Source organism: Otolemur garnettii, unplaced genomic scaffold (assembly GCF_000181295.1).
Source record: "Otolemur garnettii isolate 467f Iridium unplaced genomic scaffold, OtoGar3 scaffold00073, whole genome shotgun sequence".
NCBI classification, from domain to species: Eukaryota; Metazoa; Chordata; class Mammalia; order Primates; family Galagidae; genus Otolemur; species Otolemur garnettii.
The window spans coordinates 3,217,839-3,236,698 of record NW_003852468.1 but is presented as its reverse complement, the minus strand read 5'-3'; the positions used below and the strand labels follow the sequence as shown (position 1 = coordinate 3,236,698).

Below are 18,860 nucleotides of genomic sequence, written 5' to 3'. Positions count from 1 at the left end.
AAAAAAAAAAAAAAAAAAAAAAAAAAACACCATGTCAAACACAATTGCTTTGTTTCTAGATACTGAATCTTTCATTGAGTACATTAAGCTAAACGGTTTTAAGGAATTTCTGGTAGCTAAAATTCAAAATTGAGGAAACTTTCAACCTTTTTGTTTTTGCTGGAACATGGGCTTCTATAAAATAAGTGTAATTAGAAATGTTTACGATGCCAATGAGCAGATAAAGCAAAGGATGCTGCCAAAGAGCTGAGGGGAAATTTTCTCCAAGGCTACACTTGCATAGGCGAAAGTGACTTCATGCAGTATGTTCCATGGAGTGTGAGCTGATTTTTCAGCTGCTTTGAAGATGGTACCACTGAGGGTACAACCAGAGTCCATGTCCCATGGACATGGGACCAAAAATTGTTCTCCTCATGACTAAAAGCTTTGGTTACGAGACAGGAGTGTTATTGATTATTGAAAACAGCGGGGACTAAACAGAAAGCTTTGCACAGAAACAGATCATTATTACCTTAAATAAAATTTAAAGCATATATCCTGAGCAAAAGTATCTTCAGCACCAATAATAATGTAACACATGCACAGTTATTTCTATAGCGAAAGTTGAAAATATTGCTATAATGAACTGCTTTTCCACCAGCATTTTTTAGGCCGGTGCTAAATTCCTAAGATATGCATGACAAGTTAAACAATAGGCATTTTTATAATGCTCTGCCTTTGCAGTTACAATAACAAGTTAAAAATCCATCTTTATCCTCGCTGAGCACCATAAATTAGTTTAAGAAAAACTCAAATATTATGATTATATATCATATAATTTGACAGGGTTCCTTTCTGTTTTTTTATTATTTTTTTAATTAAATCATAAACACATAGATCATATATACATTAATGCATTTATGGGGTATAATGTGCTGATTTCATATAGAATAGGAGTGTTTATATCACACTGGTTAATATATACCTCATCTTATTTACTTAATTATTGTGTTAAGACATTTATACTCTATACTTAATAGATCCGACATATATCCTTGCATTATGGACCGTAGGTGTGATCCCACCATTTACCCTCCCTCCATCCCATATGTTGCTTGAGAAACTGTTAAATGTCTGTGTCACCCACCGCCACACATTATAGTCATATTTAACAGAAAGTGCAATAAGAACACAAAGAATAGTGATGGTGGGGTGAGGATGGGAAAAGCCAGGGAACAAATTAGCTAAACATTTAGGAAGCATTTCAGAAGTTCCTATACCCAAAACATCGAGTTACCATGGAAGTAAAGGAAATGTTTTGTCATGCTTAGAGAACTGGCTTAAAGACAAAGGTAAGGTTAAATAGGCACTTGTCTGGGTGGAGAAGTGTTAATGGCGGGTAACCCTGGGGATCATCCTTGGATGGGTCTTATATAACTGCTTTTATGCAAGATATGAAAACGAATTACATAGTGAGATCTAGAATTACAGGTTCAGTACTGGGAGATTTCTTTTGTTGCCATTTTTTCTAATTCCTTTATTTTGCAGATAGGAAAAAAATATTTATGACATAGAAACTTCATCTAGGGGACACAGATAGCAAGAGGCTATCTCTCCACAGACCAAAGGCATTTTCCCCTCCACCGCACTGCCCTGCCCTTGTTAGCAGATTTTGTGAGGCTGACACTGTGCTGAGGGAACAGGTGAGCACTGTAGGGAGATTTCACAAAGCTTCTGAGTTAAGCAAGCAGATATGTTACAGGAGATTCATGTGTGGGAAAGATGTGGGAATGATGAAGGAATGCATTTAGAAAAACAGCCCAAACTCTAGCCACAAGTTTAGGGCCTTGATGGCAATCACAGGAAATGTGTCTACAGATTATGGTCCCCACAGCCTTCACTTTAAGGATTTCAGTTCTTATGAAAGACCTTTACTCATCATGTCTAGAAAAAAAATGGGAACAAAAGATAAACATTGTACTATCTATAAATACTTATAAGTATTTTGATACTTGGATAGCTGTGTTAAGCTTTAGGCATAAACACAGAATGGCAATTAAGTTTGCCATGGGGAAGGAAGGACTTCAGTTGGCGGATTAACTAAAACAAATTCAAGATAGAGAGAAAAGTATATTACAGTAAAAATAATGGAATTAAAAAGACTGACAAATGACTTGCATTCTCACACATAACTGATGGGAGTACAAATGGGTGCAACTCTGTAGGAAATTCTGAGGTGGCGGCTGTAAAAGCTAAACACACGCCTGTGTGATGGCCCAGCATCTTCAATTCTCAGTATATGCTCCAGAGAAGTGAGTGACTATATACAAAGAAAAACAAGTTGAAGAATTTTATAGCAGCACTTTGTGTAAAATCTCAAACTGAGGAGGATCCAAATGTCAATCAGCAAAAGAATGCACATTTAGGTGTGCCCGGCTGATGGTGAACCAAAATGCATATTTGTTGGTAAACGGTATAAAAGTAACCATTACAAATGGTGAAAACTAAGAATGTAAAATGTAGTATAAACTTGTTAGTGCACACTGATCATTATAGGGTATTGCTATGATCATTGGTAACTGGACTTAGTAATTCTTGTGTGCATAGTGTTCAGTATATATAATAAATACATTTATGACAAAATATTTTAAATGAAAATCCATGTGGAGAGAGAGGCTTTAAAATTTGGATATATTTCTTAACATTTAAGTGTCATAAACAGGTAAATATTCTGAATCTTTAGGCAATCAAAGAAGAAACAAATAATCAGCTACAACCCAAAGCACATTCTGATTCTGTGCAAAAATCATAACAACATTAAATAATTTGTATTTCTAAAATGAATAACAACTCAATTCAACATAAAAATCTCATTAACTTATTATTGCTAGTGATATAAATGTTAGATGGAAGTGAGGCTCAAAGTTTATCTTCTTAAAAGTTATACAGGCAAAATACTGTACTCTAAAAAGAAAAAATCAGAGTGCTATTATGTTTTGCTTATGACCCTAAAGAACACCATAAGCTGGTTTATGCATTAAAATACATGCATAAAAACACCATAAACTGGTCATGCTTTAAAATACTTGAAATAAAAGCCTTTTTCCAAGCATATCAATCAAGTAATCAAAAAAAATTTAAAACATATCATCAAAACTTTTTATTTATGTACTTTTCTTTTTTGAGACAGAGTCTCACTGTGTTGCCCTGGGTAGTGTCCCGTGGTATCATAACTCACAGCAACCTCAAACTCTTGGGCTTAAGAGATCCCCTTGCCTCAGCCTCCTGAATAGCTGGAACTACAAGTTCCCACGACCATACCTGGCTAGTTTTTCTATTTCTAGTTTTTCTCCTATATTTAGTAGAGATAAGGGTTTCACTCTTGCTTAGGCTGGCCTTGAACTCCTGAGCTCAGGCAATCCACCTGCCTTGGCCTCTCATCATGCTAGGATTACAGGTATGAGCCATGATGCCCAATTAACAGAATTTTTAATATATTCTATTAAAGTAGTTAAACATAAGTATTATCAGACATGAAATACTAAATGAACTTTAAAAGTTCATGGAATTAATATACCACTGCAATGTAGACTTATGGTCTTCACTTCGTCCAAAAACTTATCTACCAAAGTAAGAAAGCAATCTTTTGGAAAAACATATAAATCAAATGAGTAAAATTTTAGTCACTGTTAATAAAGATTTACATGTTTCACATAAAAGTGTTTTATCAATATACACATTAACTAAAACAAATTTAAGATAGAGAAAAAAAGTAAAATGCTGTGTGCCTGAGGAAATCACAGAAAACTTTGGACTGGAGTAGAGGCGGGTAAAGACAGAGAAAAGCCACATTAGGTAGGGCTGAGAAAGCTGGGAAGAACACTTGGACTTTATGCAAAATTCAAGATAAGATCATGAAATGTTTTCTTTTGAGCTGGTGAATAGCATCTAAGATATCTCAAACTAGATCACTGATTACCAAGAAAAATAGCTTCCCTGGGTATTCACATGAAAACAGTGCCTGGATGAGGACATGGAGAAAGTCTGGAGTTACAGCACAGAATTTTAGGAAAAAGTTCCAAATGTTTTGTTTTGGTCCTTACTTACTATTCAGGAAATCTAGATGGCATGATAAAAGATATAAATCAAATAAATCATTGTAAGTACTGTCTTGATAAACTGTCTACTCTATATATCAAATAAACATCAGAGATAATTAAATAATATACCTACAAAGAGCTAGAGATTGAATATTTAAAACTATTAGGGCCCCAATGGACATCTTCAAATGAAAATCTTGGCAAACCTTATGTATTCCTTTTAATATAAATTGTGAAGTTAGAATAGTTAAACATTTGGAAAATAAAATTAACTTTTGGGGATTTGGCTTTAATATTTGAACAGAAATGTCAATAGTTTGCTTAGCTTTATAGAAATAAATGGTGTAATTTGAAACAAAACAAAGTACAGTATCAATTCTAAAAGAAATATTATTCGAGTATCTAATAATGGGCTTATTTGATAAAATTTTTAAAAATCCAAAAAATTATTTCTTTCAATTTATTCAGTCCCAACTTCAGTCACATTAGGTTTTATAACAAAGTGGATGTGGGACAATCAAAATTTTCCAAAAATCATAAAATGAATAAAATTTATTATAATAATTTACAAATTACGAATTGCATAAATTTTAAAAATCTATTTTATAAATAACAACGCTTATTTTAGAAAATAAATATGATATCCCAAGAAGTGATTTTTGTGACTCAGTTTTTAATAAAGAAATTAAATATACAAAAATTTATATTTTATATTAATTAAAATGGCTAGTAAGAAATTACAAAAGGTGAAAAGGAAAGAAAATAGAGAAGTAGAAGCAATGGGAGTTGTCATCTAATTTGACGTTATAAGGGAAGGTTCAGAGATGATTTCTGACTTCATTGAACAATTTGACATGAGAAGGGAAAGTTCAGGGATGATTTCTGACTTCATTGAACGGGGTAGCACCAGCACTCAGGACAGAGCACAAAGGAGGAGGTGGAGGACTGTAGGGTAGGCTAATGGGCTCAGGTTTTAACATGCTGAGTTTGAAGCTTGTGCATAACCTCCATACGAGTGCTAATAATAATTGCAGATATTTATATCAGGCTGAATAATGTTTCACATACTTTCACATGCCTTTTCTGATTTTGATGCCATTCTTATAAATATAGTAGCATTATTACTCCTAAGAGGACCTCCTTATGGAGCACCTGCTAGTTTTCCATTCAGCAAATGTTTGAGTCCCTCTATATGCCAGATACTTTTAGGTGCTAGTGATACATCAGTGACCAAAACATATCTCTGCCCTCGGGGAGTCTATGTTCATATGGAAGAAGACAGACAACAGTGAGATTAACGTAAAGTGGTAGGTTGAGAATAAAATCAGGGTATGTGGATAGAGAATGACATTGCTGTTTAAATAAGGTGGTTAGGGAGAGTGACATTTGAACAGAATCCTAAAGGAAAGGTGGAAGTGACTCATGTGACTAGCTGGGGAAGGGTCATTCCAGGCAGAAGGCCCAGAAACAGCAGACTCTAGACTGGTACTGTGCTGTCTGGTGGATTTGAGGATCTGCAAAAAGGTCATCACGGTCATGGGACACTGAGTAAAAGGCTGAGATGGAGATGAAACTTAAAGTTGAGGGGTCGGCAGAAGCCAGACACACAAAGTCTTTTTCAGGCTGAGGCAGAGCATTTGGATCTCACTCTGAGTCTCACGTATTAAAACACCTGCTGCAGCTGATGTGTGACTAGACTCCAAGGCAGCAGCAATAGGAGTAAAAGATTTACTTACCAACCTCTTGAGTTATTTTTAGTTTAGGTAAGAAATGATCATAGCTTAGATTAGAATGTAGCAGTGGGGGTGGTGCCATGAGGATACGTTGAGAAGGATCCACTAGGATCTACCAGGGTGCAGAAAGGGAGGATAAAACAACGAAGGAGAGGTTTGGGGCCCTAGTGACTGTCTGGGTGACTATCAGTCTCACCACTCCAGAGAAGGTGAAGACTCCTTGAAGGGAAGATTCAGGGAGGAAATTGGAGTTTGGATTTGAATGAGTAAAGCCTGAAATACTATATGCTAGATGCCTTTAAATCCTCTCAGCAGTTTTCAATATCTGCCAGGGAGGTGTGACCACCATCCTGTTATAAATGCGGTGACTAAGGTTCAGAGATCTTCAATTTGAATTACCATAACCAATAGGTTATGACTCACTCTGGAGGTCTAAAAAGAAAACAAGCCAGGTGGCTGGGCCAGTAATGAAGACTCAGTGAATTAGACCTAGTAGGTGTTTTTTAAAGACTTCTCTGTGATTGCCTCCTAGCCAGGAAGGAGAGAATTTAAAATCTAAGCTTTTGCTATCCTCCAGGCATTTGCAGACAATATAGATACAGCAGATGACACTGAAATTGTTGGGCAGCAGCTCAAGATTAAAGACAACAATCATCAAAGTAGTTTAGTGAAAGGAAGAAAGTCAGTGAGAACCAGAACGGTGTGATTGAGCTGCTTTTTAGAAAATGTAATGAGAAAGAGTTAGGCGAGGCAGGGAGAGCTTTAGGCCAGGAAACCGCATAGGTCTAGATGCTGTGTGCCTGGGGAAATCATAGAGAACTTTTGACTGGAGTAGGCAAGTAAAGACAGAGAAAAGCCACATTAGGTAGGGCTGAAAGCTGGGAAGAACACCTTGGACTTCATCCTGTGGGAACTGGGAGCCAATGATGGTTTCTATGGCTAGAGCTGAAACATGGTCAACAGTCACCGTTTCTTAACTAACATTTTCCTAGGATGTTGCCAAACTCATATTGGCAACACTTACATTTTACTTATATTTAATATTTTTCACTTGCAATAAAAATGATCACATATAACATCTAGGTGGATATTTTGACATACTAATTCCCTTTAGTTCCAAACTCATTCAAATAATAGATTTTTGTCCAAAAAGAGAAATTATAATATGAGGTTATGAAAAGTCCATTTCCCTCTTAACATTCTTCCTAGCAACTCAGTTGTTTTCATTGGCTTTTATTAAAACAACCTTTGTGTGAACTGGCAATTTGTTTTGTAAATATCAATGAAAGCATATTTCAGAAAATATAGTAATAAAAACCAACCCAATTTCAGAAATGTGCTTGCTGCCAGACATCAGTCTTCAGCTCGTATTATGAGTATTTCCAGTAAGTCTTAAATACACATTAACATGAGAAATAGCTTGCTGTTTAAGATCAAAAAGCTAAAAAACCCTACCCTGCCTCTCAAAAATTGCTCAAGGGTTCTGCTCAATAAAATGCATTTCCCTTTTTGATAAAATACATTTATAATGATTTCATACACTTCAATGCAACTGAACATCCCCCCTCCCCCGCCAAAAGAAAACCTACCTAAACTACTCCATTTATTACCGTCCCAGTATCTATATGTTTTATAACTTTGTTTAACTAAAAGGTCTGGAATATTAGCATTTCAACAATAGCTATCTTGAACTCATATTCACTTTCTAAACCTTTATAAGAATTACAAGCTTTGTTCAAAATTTTAGAAAACTCTATTACTCTTTTCCAAATGTGCACAACTCAGCTACTGCCACCGAGATGTTATTTAATAAAAGAAAAATATTATACCTCAACCAAAAGTGTAATAAGGAGACACTGCAAACTAAATGTTCTGGAGAACTTTAACTTACATGCCTCCTGGATGGCAGATGAAATATCTCTAAAAAGTGAAGTAGAATCATTGCATAGTTCTTTTTAGGACACCATCACAATCATCCTGTATGTTTTCTGTGATGCTTTTTTAATATAAATGCTTTCTATCCCTTCTTCTTATCTTAGAAAACATTTTCTTATTCTACTAACTGTCCTCATTTCCATAAACAAATGTCTTCATATTTCAGTGAATTAATTCAGTACAGAGTGTGAGTGTATACCATGTGCCTGAAACCATGCTGGGCATTATGGGATATATATAACAAGTGTAAGATATGACTACTGGTCACTTTTTGTATTCTATAAAACATGATGTAATAGCAAGAAATCCAAGGCATCCTGTAACAAAGTACTAAGTTACAAGAAAGATCCTAGAGCTGAGGTGAGGGAAGACAGATGTGAGTTGGTGCTGCTAGGGAAGTTAACTGGAAAGCATGCTTCGGAGACTTCCAAGAATGAACAGGACAAAGAGCAGAAAGGCAGAAGTCCACTTCCAGCAAGGAGGCTAACGTGAATGAAAGGGCAGGGGAGCAGGAGAGAACTCATTTACTGAAGGAGTAATAGATGACATGTGGATGAAATGAAATAAAATTTAATATTCATGACACGCCTTTGAGGTGGGTATTATTTTCTCCATCTGACAAAATGAGAACAAGGATCAGAGAGGGTAAGAAAGTTGTCCTGGGTCACCTATTACACAGTTGAAAATCAGGATTCAATATCTATGTCTTACCCAGATCTGGGCTTTCTCTAAGAGTTCACTGCCTGTAGGAACTACAGTCTATATGGCAGTGAAGGAGCTGTCTTGCCTGTAGCAATTCAATACAATGGTTAGGACAGAGCCAGATCAGAGGGGACTGAAGAAAGCAGACTGTTTGGACTTTAGGGAAAGTGATTATAGATGGCCACTGGAAATTTTTGAGCTTGGAATTAGTATGATTTGAGCAATGTTTTTGGAAGACAAGTTTAGAGCCAATTAAGTGGTTTGACAGAAATAGGTAATTCTATGGTCATTTGGAGGTAAAGGGCTTGTTTAAAAATCCAAAGATCAAAAGATGTGGGTCTGGGCTATAATGAAGTTATGAGAATGGAGAGAAAAAGATGGAAGCAGGAAAATGTTAAAAGAAAAGTCAAGAGGACTTAGATGCAGACTGAATATAGAGAAAGAACAAGACCAGTGAGTAGTGGGTGAGCTTTAATATAATAAATGACTATAATAATTGTAGTGCCATGGACAGAAATGGGAAGTTGAGAGACAGAAATGGCCTGAGACTCTGATGTGCCATTTTTTTTTTCTCGCACAAACAGGTAATGTGGCATCCTTGCAGTAGTAGAAGGAGCTGTTTTTCATACATTTTTTGGACATGGAAAAAAAATTGTTTTTCTAATCAAAACTTCATATCCTTCACAGATAGAGTATCAAGTTATAAACTAAAATATTTCTGTTTGTCCTACTTAGATGACCTTAGTAAGAAGTCTAATAGTTGAATGTATATAAAAACAAAATGGTATGGCCTTCCTGTAGTTTAAGGCAGAGGAAAAGAGATTTATTAAGGATGACGTCTGATATTTCAGATAAAATAATTGCTCTTTTCATATTTATTTATACTTTGATCTCAAGTTTAAGTATTTATTCTACTTTAATAATATATACCTGCCTTATGGCTCTATAGTAGAGATTGACATCAGATCAAATATATAAAATTTTGTTTTAAACTGGCTTGGGTCAGGCTTCCCTGGGCTAGCATGGGAATGGGGTTTATCAAGACCTAGCAGGTACAAGACCAGGTAGGTGGGTTGCCTTATAATAGAAGCTAAAGAATTCCCCAAAGACTTTCTGACATGGCCACATAGAGGTGGTCATAGTGACTTGGGTTGCTTTGGGAACAGCCTGATTAGGAACCTGGGAAGCTTCTAAGGAGCACCTGATACCCCTCAAAAAAGTTGTGTATGAAATCTAAGCACAGCACACTCCACGATGCCTGCAGTCACAAGGATGTGCTGGCTTGCTTTACAAGTTTTTTTTTTTTTTTTTTTGAGACAGAGCCTCAAGCTATCCCCCTGGGTGGCATCACAGCTCACAGCAACCCCCAACTCCTGGGCTCAAACGAGTCTTCCACCTCAGCCTCCCAAGTAGCTGGGAGCACAGGCGCCCGCCACAACGCCCAGCCATTTTTTTTGGTTGCAGCTGTCATTGTTGTTTTGGTGGGCCCAGGCTGGATTCAAACCCACCACCTTAGGTGTATGTGGCTGGCACCTTAGCCACTAAAGCCACAGGCACCAAGCCTACAAGTTTTAAGAATAAAACAAACTCTCTTTTTATTGCTAAACTCCTACTTATTTCATTCCATTATTTCAGCAACTACCTCATGCCATCACCATGCAGCTCTAACACTACCATCATCATAGCTTAAAGTTCTGTTAAGGAGGAAGGATGGACTAGTGAGAAAACCTAAGATCTAGTACCTGATGTGCCAAATAACTACATGTCTTTGGACCAGATCTTTCAATTCTTAGATGTTCACTTTTATAAAAGGAGCAGGTTAGCCTGAATACTCTTGGAGTCTCCATCTCAGAATGAGAGAGCACAATAATATATAGCATCACTGTATTTTTCTGTCTCTAGAAATTATTCTTATGTAACTACTACTTACTTACAAAAAGGAAAACAAATTGAGAATGAAAATGTAGAAATTAGAGGCAAGACTTATAAACTTGTAAAGACCTCAACAAAGGTTGATAGATGTTTCTAACATTTAAAAATATGTAAGTATTTATATTAAAGAACATTTAAAGGCTTAGTCAAGAAGTAAAATGTTGATACACATTGGGCAAATGACAATAAGAGTGTCCAGTGCCTTGTTGGGTATTATGTATTGGAAATCATCACAACAAAATGAAAATAATAAATACTGGAATAGTGAGTCTGCCTAAGTTAAGGGGTTTATGGGTTGCCATAAACTTTTTTACATGCTTTTAGTATTTTCTATGGTTGGTCACAATAAGGGAATGGAATAACTGTCATGGCAATAGTTGGTCCTACAGGTTATGGCTGCCTCACGTAACAATGAGATCTTAAATTAGGAGAAAATAAAAATAAATACCATCCTTGGATAATCTGAAAGTATAAAAGCACTTAATGATTAAAAAAAAATTTTTTTTTGAGACAGAGCCTCAAGCTGTCCCCCTGGGTAGAGTGCCGTGGCATTACCACTCACAGCAACCTCCAACTCCTGGGCTCAAGCGAGTCTCCTGCCTCAGCCTCCCAAGTAGCTGGGACCACAGTCGCCCACCACAATGCCTGTCCATTTTTTTGTTTGCAGCCATCATTATTGTTTGGCTGGCCCAGGTTGGATTCAAACCCACCACCTTAGGTGTATGTGGCTGGTGCCTTAGCCACTTGAGCCACAGGTGCCGAGCCTTAATGATTAAAATTAACAAAACCTCAAACCAAATTCTACATGTGAAATATTTAAAAGAACACAAACTTCAGGGAACCCTGCTATTCTGAGGAACACATCTGGGAACAAAAAGTCCATCATATGTTAAAGAAAAAAAAAAGAGGATTTATATATGGTCTGTGAATATTCTTTTTACTGATACCCTGCTTCAATTAACATTAAAACACTGTGAAGTTTTTTTCCTGACCATAATACAAAATTCTGATAGAAACATAGCTCCGTCATTTTGAAACCATGTGACATTACTCAGGCTTGGTACTATCTGCAAGTTCCTTAGAGGAATGGCTATGTTGTTTTAACAATTCTGGGAATTCTTCTTAAATTTTCATAAACAAAGCTTCTACTTATCTCTCCCTTCCAGCCTAATCTGCCAGTTGATATACCGTCTTGGAAGTAATAAAAAATCAGAATTGATTAAAAAATATCTTAGACCAGAGGGACATCAGCAAGATGGCAGACTAGGAAACTCTAATCCCCTTTCCCCACAAAAACATTTTTTAAAAAAGAGAATAAAATAATGTTATAGACGATACAAAGCAGTCAAAGATCTATACCAACTAAGTGAATCACCTATCAAGAAAAGGAAATATTTAATACAGTCAAAATCTTTGTGTCATTTTTATTCTCCTTTGATTTACTCCCTCCCCAAGGAAGTGGTGGCATGGTTGGGAGGAGGCAGCCAAATTCTGGTTCCCTCCAATGGGCCAGAGAAGCAAACAAGAACTTGTCTGCAATGTTCTAACCCACGGGTCCTCAAACTTTTTAAACAGGGGGCCAGTTCACTGTCCCTCAGACCATTGGAGGGCCAGACTGTGGGCCCTGGGACAAGTCAGCTGCTAAGCAGGACAGGCGGTGGTGGCAAAAACACCCAGCAGGCCGGATAAATGTCCTAGGTGGACACATGTGCATGTGGCCCATGGGCTGTAGTTTGAGGACGCTTGTATATGGGCTGCCCAAGGTACTGTTTAATGTCTGGTCTGACACAGAGCTCAGGCAAGAAACAGCAGCACAGCTCAGATCTAAGGTTGGCTGAAGCTGTGTAATTCAGTGGCAAGCTTTTAGGCACATGAAAGCTTCAGAAGGATGGATGCCTGGGAAAAGAGATCATGGGCTGAGGAATAGAACAGAATATCTAAGGCCTTGAAAAAAGCTATGAGATTTTGAGAAATTAAGACATTAAAGGCAGTCATACATGAAAGATATAAAAAAAAGTTTGAGAAGACATGCACAGACCCAGAAAGAGCACATGCCCTGCAAAGACCCAAGAAGATATAACCCTTCATCCTGGGCTGTTTCCAAGTTTCGGGACATACTCAGCTAATAAGTGAAAATCTTCTATGCCCACCTGTAAAAACTGGGTGAAGTAGTTCTTTTTAAAAATGGCAAATTTTCAACAAAATATCATGAAATGTAGAGAGAAACAGGAAGACATGGTCCATTGAAAGCAACAAAATGAATCTCCAGAAACTGTCCTTGAAGTAATATATGTATTATATTTATGAGACAAAGATTTTAAAAAACTATCTTAAATTTGCTTAAAGAGGTAAAAGAGCAAAGAACTAAAGGAAATCAGGAAACGGAAAAAACTAACAAAATTAGAATATTAACAAAGAGTTAGAAATATATTTTAAAAAGCAGAAATTTAAGAGTTAAAAAATATAATAAATAAATTGAAAATGTCACTAGAGGGATTCAACATCAGATTCAAACAGGGAAAAGAAAGAGTTAGTGAACCTGAAGACATGTTATTTGAAGTAGTAGAGGCTGAAGAGCAAAAAAGAATGAACAAAATTACACAGAGCTGAAGGAACTTAAGAAAAATATCAAATAGATCAGTAGATACATATGTGAGTCCCAGGAAGATAAGAGAAAGTGAAAGAGCTAGAGAGATTATTTCAATTAATAAAACCAGAATATGTCCCAAATTTGAGGAAAGATATGGATCTACAAATCCAAGAAGCTCAATGAATTCAAGGAATAATAAACACAAAAAAGACCCATATGGTAACACATAATCAAACTGTCAAAAGCTAAGGACAATCTGGGCATAGTGGCTCGTCCTGTAATCCTAGCACTTTGAGAAGCTGGGCCAGGAGGATTGCTTAAAGCTTGAGTTCAAGGTACGCTTGAGCACCATAGAAAGACCCTGTCTCTATAAAATGTTGAAAAATAAACTAGGTATGGTGACACATGCCTCTCAGGTACTCAGGAGGCTGAGGCAAGAAGGATTACTTAAGCTCTGGAGTTTGAGGCATGATGATGCCACTGCACTCTGGCCTGGTCAGCTGAGCAACACTCTTGTCTCCAAAAAATATACAAACAAATATATTAATATTTACATATGCATATGTGTAAATACATTCACACACACACACAGAGTGCACCTGAAAAGTATACACGTTTTAAGAAAGGAAAAACATTGTATTAAAATTGTAATACTTCAGTCACATTTGGCTTCTGAAATTATAGGAGATACAGGATACAATATACACAATAACTAACATAATCGATGTGTATTGAGTATTACAATTTTAATATAATTCTTTCCTTTCTTAAAACTGTATGCATTTTTTTGGCACTTGGTATGTGTTTGTGTGGGTGTCAGTGTGTATATGAAGACAAAGAAAATTTTGAACATAGCAAGAGAAAAGTTACTCCTCAGGTGCCATATACGAGGTATCTTCAGTAAGATTATTAATTTCTCAGCAGAAACTCTGCAGGCCAGAAGGCTTTAGGATGATATATTTAAAGTGCTAAAGGAAAAAGAAAAAGACTGTCAACTGAGAATTCTATATCCAGTAAAACCGTGCTTCAGAAATGAAGGAGAAATTAAGACAGTCCCCCCAAAATAATAGACTAGGGAGTTCATTACCACTGGGCATGCCCTGCAAGAAATGCTTAAAGGAGTTCTTCAAGCTGAAATGAAAAGATGCTAGACAGTCATATGAAAATATGAAGTTCTATTATAAACATAAACACAGGGACAAATATATAAAAATGGTATAACTGCAGTTTTAATTTAAGAGTCTACTTTTTATGTTCTGCAGCATTTAAAGACAAATGCATAAAAATTATAAATTTATGCTTAAAGGGTTTATAATATATAAACATGTAAGTTCTGACATCAATAACACAGAGTGGCTGTATAGGAGTAGAATTTTCATATGCAGTTGAAATAAAGTATCAATTTAAGACAAATTGCTCTAACTTTATAATGTTATATGTAATACTCACAGTAAGGACAAGAAAATATCTATATAATATACACAAAAGGTAACGAGAAGGGATCAAAACGTGATTACAAAAAAAATCAACTTAAAAAGGCAGTAGCAAAGGGGAGATAGCAAAGAACAACAACAAAAAATCAACAAAAGAAGATACACAAATGGCCAAATGAAAATCTAAGCCACAATGAGATATTGTGTCATACCTGCTAGGATGGTATTATAAAAAAATTAAAAACAACAAAGCACAAACAAACAAACAAATAATCTCCCCCTCTAAAATACAGAAAATAGAAAATGTTGGCAAGGATGTAGAGAAACTGGAATCTTTGCACACTGCTGGTCAGAATGTAAAATGGAATAAGCCACTGTGATAAATGGTATAGTAGTACCTAAAAAAATTAAACACAGAATTGCCATAAGATATAATAATTCTACTTCTGCATACACTCCCCCAAAAATTGAAAAGCAGGAACTCCCACAGATTTTCATATACCTACGTTAACAGCAGTAGTATTCACAATAGCTAAGAACTGAAAGCAACCCAAGTGTCCATCAACGGATAAATTTGTAAATATTGATATATTTATATAAAATGGAATATTAAAAAGTAAGGCAATTCTCATTCATGCTACAATATGAATGAACCTTGGGATTAGGCTAAGCAAAATAAGTCTGACACAAAAAGACAAAAATTGTACGATCCCACTTACATGAAGTACCTACAATAGTCGGACTTATACAATGAGACAGAAAATAGAATGGTAGCCTCTAAGGGCTGAGGAGAAGAATGAGAAATTAATATTATTTAATGAGTATTAAATGGTTATCTTAACACATCTTCCTCTCACTGTGGTGGAAACAGTCTTGATAGTAGCATGAAAAGATTTTAATTTATATATACAAAGGCATCTTTGACTTTCTAATTCTGCTCAATATCATAAATACATCTATGTCACATACATAGCTACACTAAAGTGTAGACACAGCTATACTAAATTTTATTGCTGATGTACCTAAATATTTCCTTTCTATTGAATTTGAGTGTGTGAAATATGTATTTTAATAAGCTAAATGTTTTGGCATATGGATAGCAAAGATTAGTAAGTGACCATTTGATTAAATTAATTTAGAAACTATTTCCAGCCAGAAGTGGTCTAACTTTACACTTTTCTTTCTTTCAGTCTAAACATTTCAGATTTATTTAAGGCACATATTGGTTTCCTTACCTAAAGTAATCAGTCCCTCCATTCTAGCTCTTCAAATTCTACCCATTTTTTTAGGTCCCAGATAAAGACAAAACATTTTAACTGCACCAGAATGCATTCATCTTCCTAACCTCTAGTCCTTTTTTTTTGGCTGGGGCTGAGTTTGAACCTGCCACCTCTAGTATATGGGGCCGGCACCCTACTCCTTTGAGCCACAGGCACCGCCCCTAACCTCTAGTCTTCATCTAATCATTTAGTGCTTGGTAACAGACAGCCTTCTATAATTTGCTATCATTTTATGTTTTAGAACCACTTAAAATGGACTAAAAATTGACAATTACTCCAGCCTGAAGGGATAGCCCCAAATAATGATATAAGGCAAATTCATTAAAAATAAATTTCAAATTTATTCTCTTTAAAACCTAGCACACCCCCATATGAATGTGAGTTGAATATTACTATTGATTTGAATTCTTCAATGAGTTAACTCTACAATCTAGTTTATGAAAGACTGGAGGAATTCCTTCTCTCCCATTCCCCGACACCCACACATGCACACAATTCATATACACACTCCACCACAGATATCTGCACATGGGTAACAACCGTATGGAAAGAAACTGAAACTGTAGGAACTAAAATAACATTTTTTGAGCACAGGCTATATGCAGAACAGTTTGTTAAGCCCTATGAATAAAGAATTCACACATCTATAATCAGAGTTAACCTAAATTCAGAGTCTTTTACATTGGTGGCTAGGGCATGCCTCTGGGCATTCAACTGCTGGATTGGCCTGGGAATTTTCCTTTTGGACCAGACACAAAACAAAACTGAGAAAAAATATGGGAGAAATTGGAGGGCAGTTGTTTTCTCCCTGCATTAAAAAAACATGTATTCCAACAAACTGTAGGAAATTGAATTCACTCTTTGTAGTTAGTAGAACTGAAACTACACATTACTTTGAGTTCAAATTATTTCTATTAATATCTAAGATTTATTGAAATGAATTTCAATACTATACTTTCAATACTATACTATATAATTTCAATACAATTTTAGGATCAAGAACACTGAATATTATTTCAGGTTTTCAAACCATAAGGAAAAATTGTTCCTTTAGGTTTTCCATTCAGCTAGGAAAATTATAGCTTCACATTTGCAACACTAAAGCTAATGCAGTGTCAGCACCTCCATCAAACTCTGTTGTTCAGCAGTTTATAATTCAAGCAGAAACGTTCACTCCAAGCCCAAACTTGGCCTACACGATCTCAAAGAAAATGGAGAAAAAATTATTTTGGCTAGTACTGACTTATAAAAGAAAAAGAGAGAGGGCTTTTATAAAGGGCTTGAAAAACATCTTTGAGAATTTGAGAATGTAACTGGGGATTACTGAGTTGACATCCTTCATTACTAAAGTTATAGAAATGACCCAAAATTCTATGACATCACATCAGCATCAGCAGTATCATAACTACTTTCATGAAATTCTTCATTACAACTAATTTCTATATCACACAGAATTACTGTTCATAGACAAAAACAATTACAACAGAAATAAAGAAAAATACGTTAAAATTTCTCATGAGGGCAACACAAGACTTTAGATCCCTTTTCCTTTTGTGTACCACATAGACCCACATAAAATGAAAAAAACATTTATTGCCAGTTTTTAAAGTAGTTCACAAAGGCAGGATGGAATTTCTAGAAACCATCTTTTTCTTCCCATATGCTAATTTGGCCTTAGAAACAGCTTAGCATAGCAGTGGGTTTTCCAGCTGCAGGGGACAAGACCTATGAGGCTTCTCCCTTTCTAAAGTGGTGGGAAGCCAGTGAGTTCTGGAATCTCGAGCAGTTGGAAGTCATGTGGCAGGTGGGCTGTAGATTTCCTGCTGCCTTTGTGGCAGCCTATGGATGAGCTTGGCAGCCAACCGCTCATGGCTTTCGTTTCCTACTTTTCCAAAATATGTCAGAACATTAATATAGTGGGAACAAATCGTTCCATGAAGAAAGTCATCCCATCCCTTCGTCTGTAGAAGGCTCCCTTATAGTAAACACTTTGTTATCCCCAAGTATTCCATGTCCATCTTCATTCAGCGTTAATTAAAGCCCTACTACGGACTAGACCACAGATGATTGAGAAAAAAAAAAAAGTTCTGTCTTTAGGTCTCGTCCCCAACCTCTGGGCCACACAGCATCACCGCCTGAGCTCCACCTCCTGTCGCATTCTCCCATACCCCCTCTCCTCCGTGGAAAAGTTGTCTTCCATGAAACCGGTCCCTGGTGCCAAAAGGTCGGGGACCCCTGTTTTATAAGATGTCAGGAGGAAGCAAACCAGTTCTAAAGACAACTCCAGTATAACTGCGCGGAGCCATCTGAAAAGCTTCACTCAAGCGTCGTTGACAGAGCGAAGCCTCCTCCCTTCCCCGCCACGCACGTCTCTCCCACCCTTGGAAAACCCCCTGCTTCATCTGGCGCGCGTTCCCGTCCTTCTCCCCTTAACGTTCGCGGGCTCTTTATTAAGCACTCCCTGCCTCTGGGCCCCGAGTGGTTTCAAGGGGGGACCCTCAGGCGAGGGAGGGGCAGCACTAAGCACCACCGGGTTTTCCGAGGGAAGTAGGCAATGGTGTCTGCTAGGGAGGGCGAGCCTGGCGGAGGGGCCTGGGGTCCGCCGTGGGCGGAGCGCGCTTGAGGGACTGGAGGCTCACCTGGTTGAACGGTGCCGCTATGAGCGAGGGCTCCCATGTCTTAGAACTGGTGTTCACAGTCCCGCCTTTATCTTTCTTGGGTGCCATGCAAAGGACGGGAGGAGCATTGGCCTCTAAGCTGGGCTCAGGCCCTGCCTAGGCGTCCCGGCTGCCATAGTAACCGAAGCCACGCCCAGTCTCTGAACGCATTGGGCGCCCCTCCTCCCTAACCTAGCAGGAATCCTCCGGTCAACCGCTGCCGTCACCATGGCAACGGAGTTTCCGAGAGCGCGGCAGGGTGGGGGCAGGGCTCCCAGGATGCCTGGGTCAAATTTTAGGATTTTCCCGCAGGGAAGCTGGGCAAGTGGAGGACGTGCAGGACAGGACGTGGCTGGCCTAGAGCTGATCAAGCTACTTTCTTTTACTCAGGTCGACCCTTGCTTCTTCTGGGAGCCCTCTCCGATCTGACCTGTATAAAAACTCAAAATTCCTTAATTCTCCTCCAGGACTCCTCCACCAAGGTTTCCACAGATCCTGAGTAATACTGAATGGAGCCCT

General features: G+C 37.3%; 1 protein-coding gene across 1 annotated transcript in view; it reads right to left on the bottom strand.

The window, feature by feature from the left end:
* SPAG17 (sperm associated antigen 17) overlaps positions 1-18,410 on the bottom strand; it is a 248,348-nt gene extending 229,938 nt beyond the window's left edge. Inside the window, exon 1 of the mRNA XM_012807634.1 lies at positions 18,324-18,410. Coding sequence (XP_012663088.1) covers positions 18,324-18,410 — 87 coding nt within the window. The remainder of the gene's footprint in view (positions 1-18,323) is intronic.
* Between the last annotated feature and the right edge of the window lie 450 nt (positions 18,411-18,860).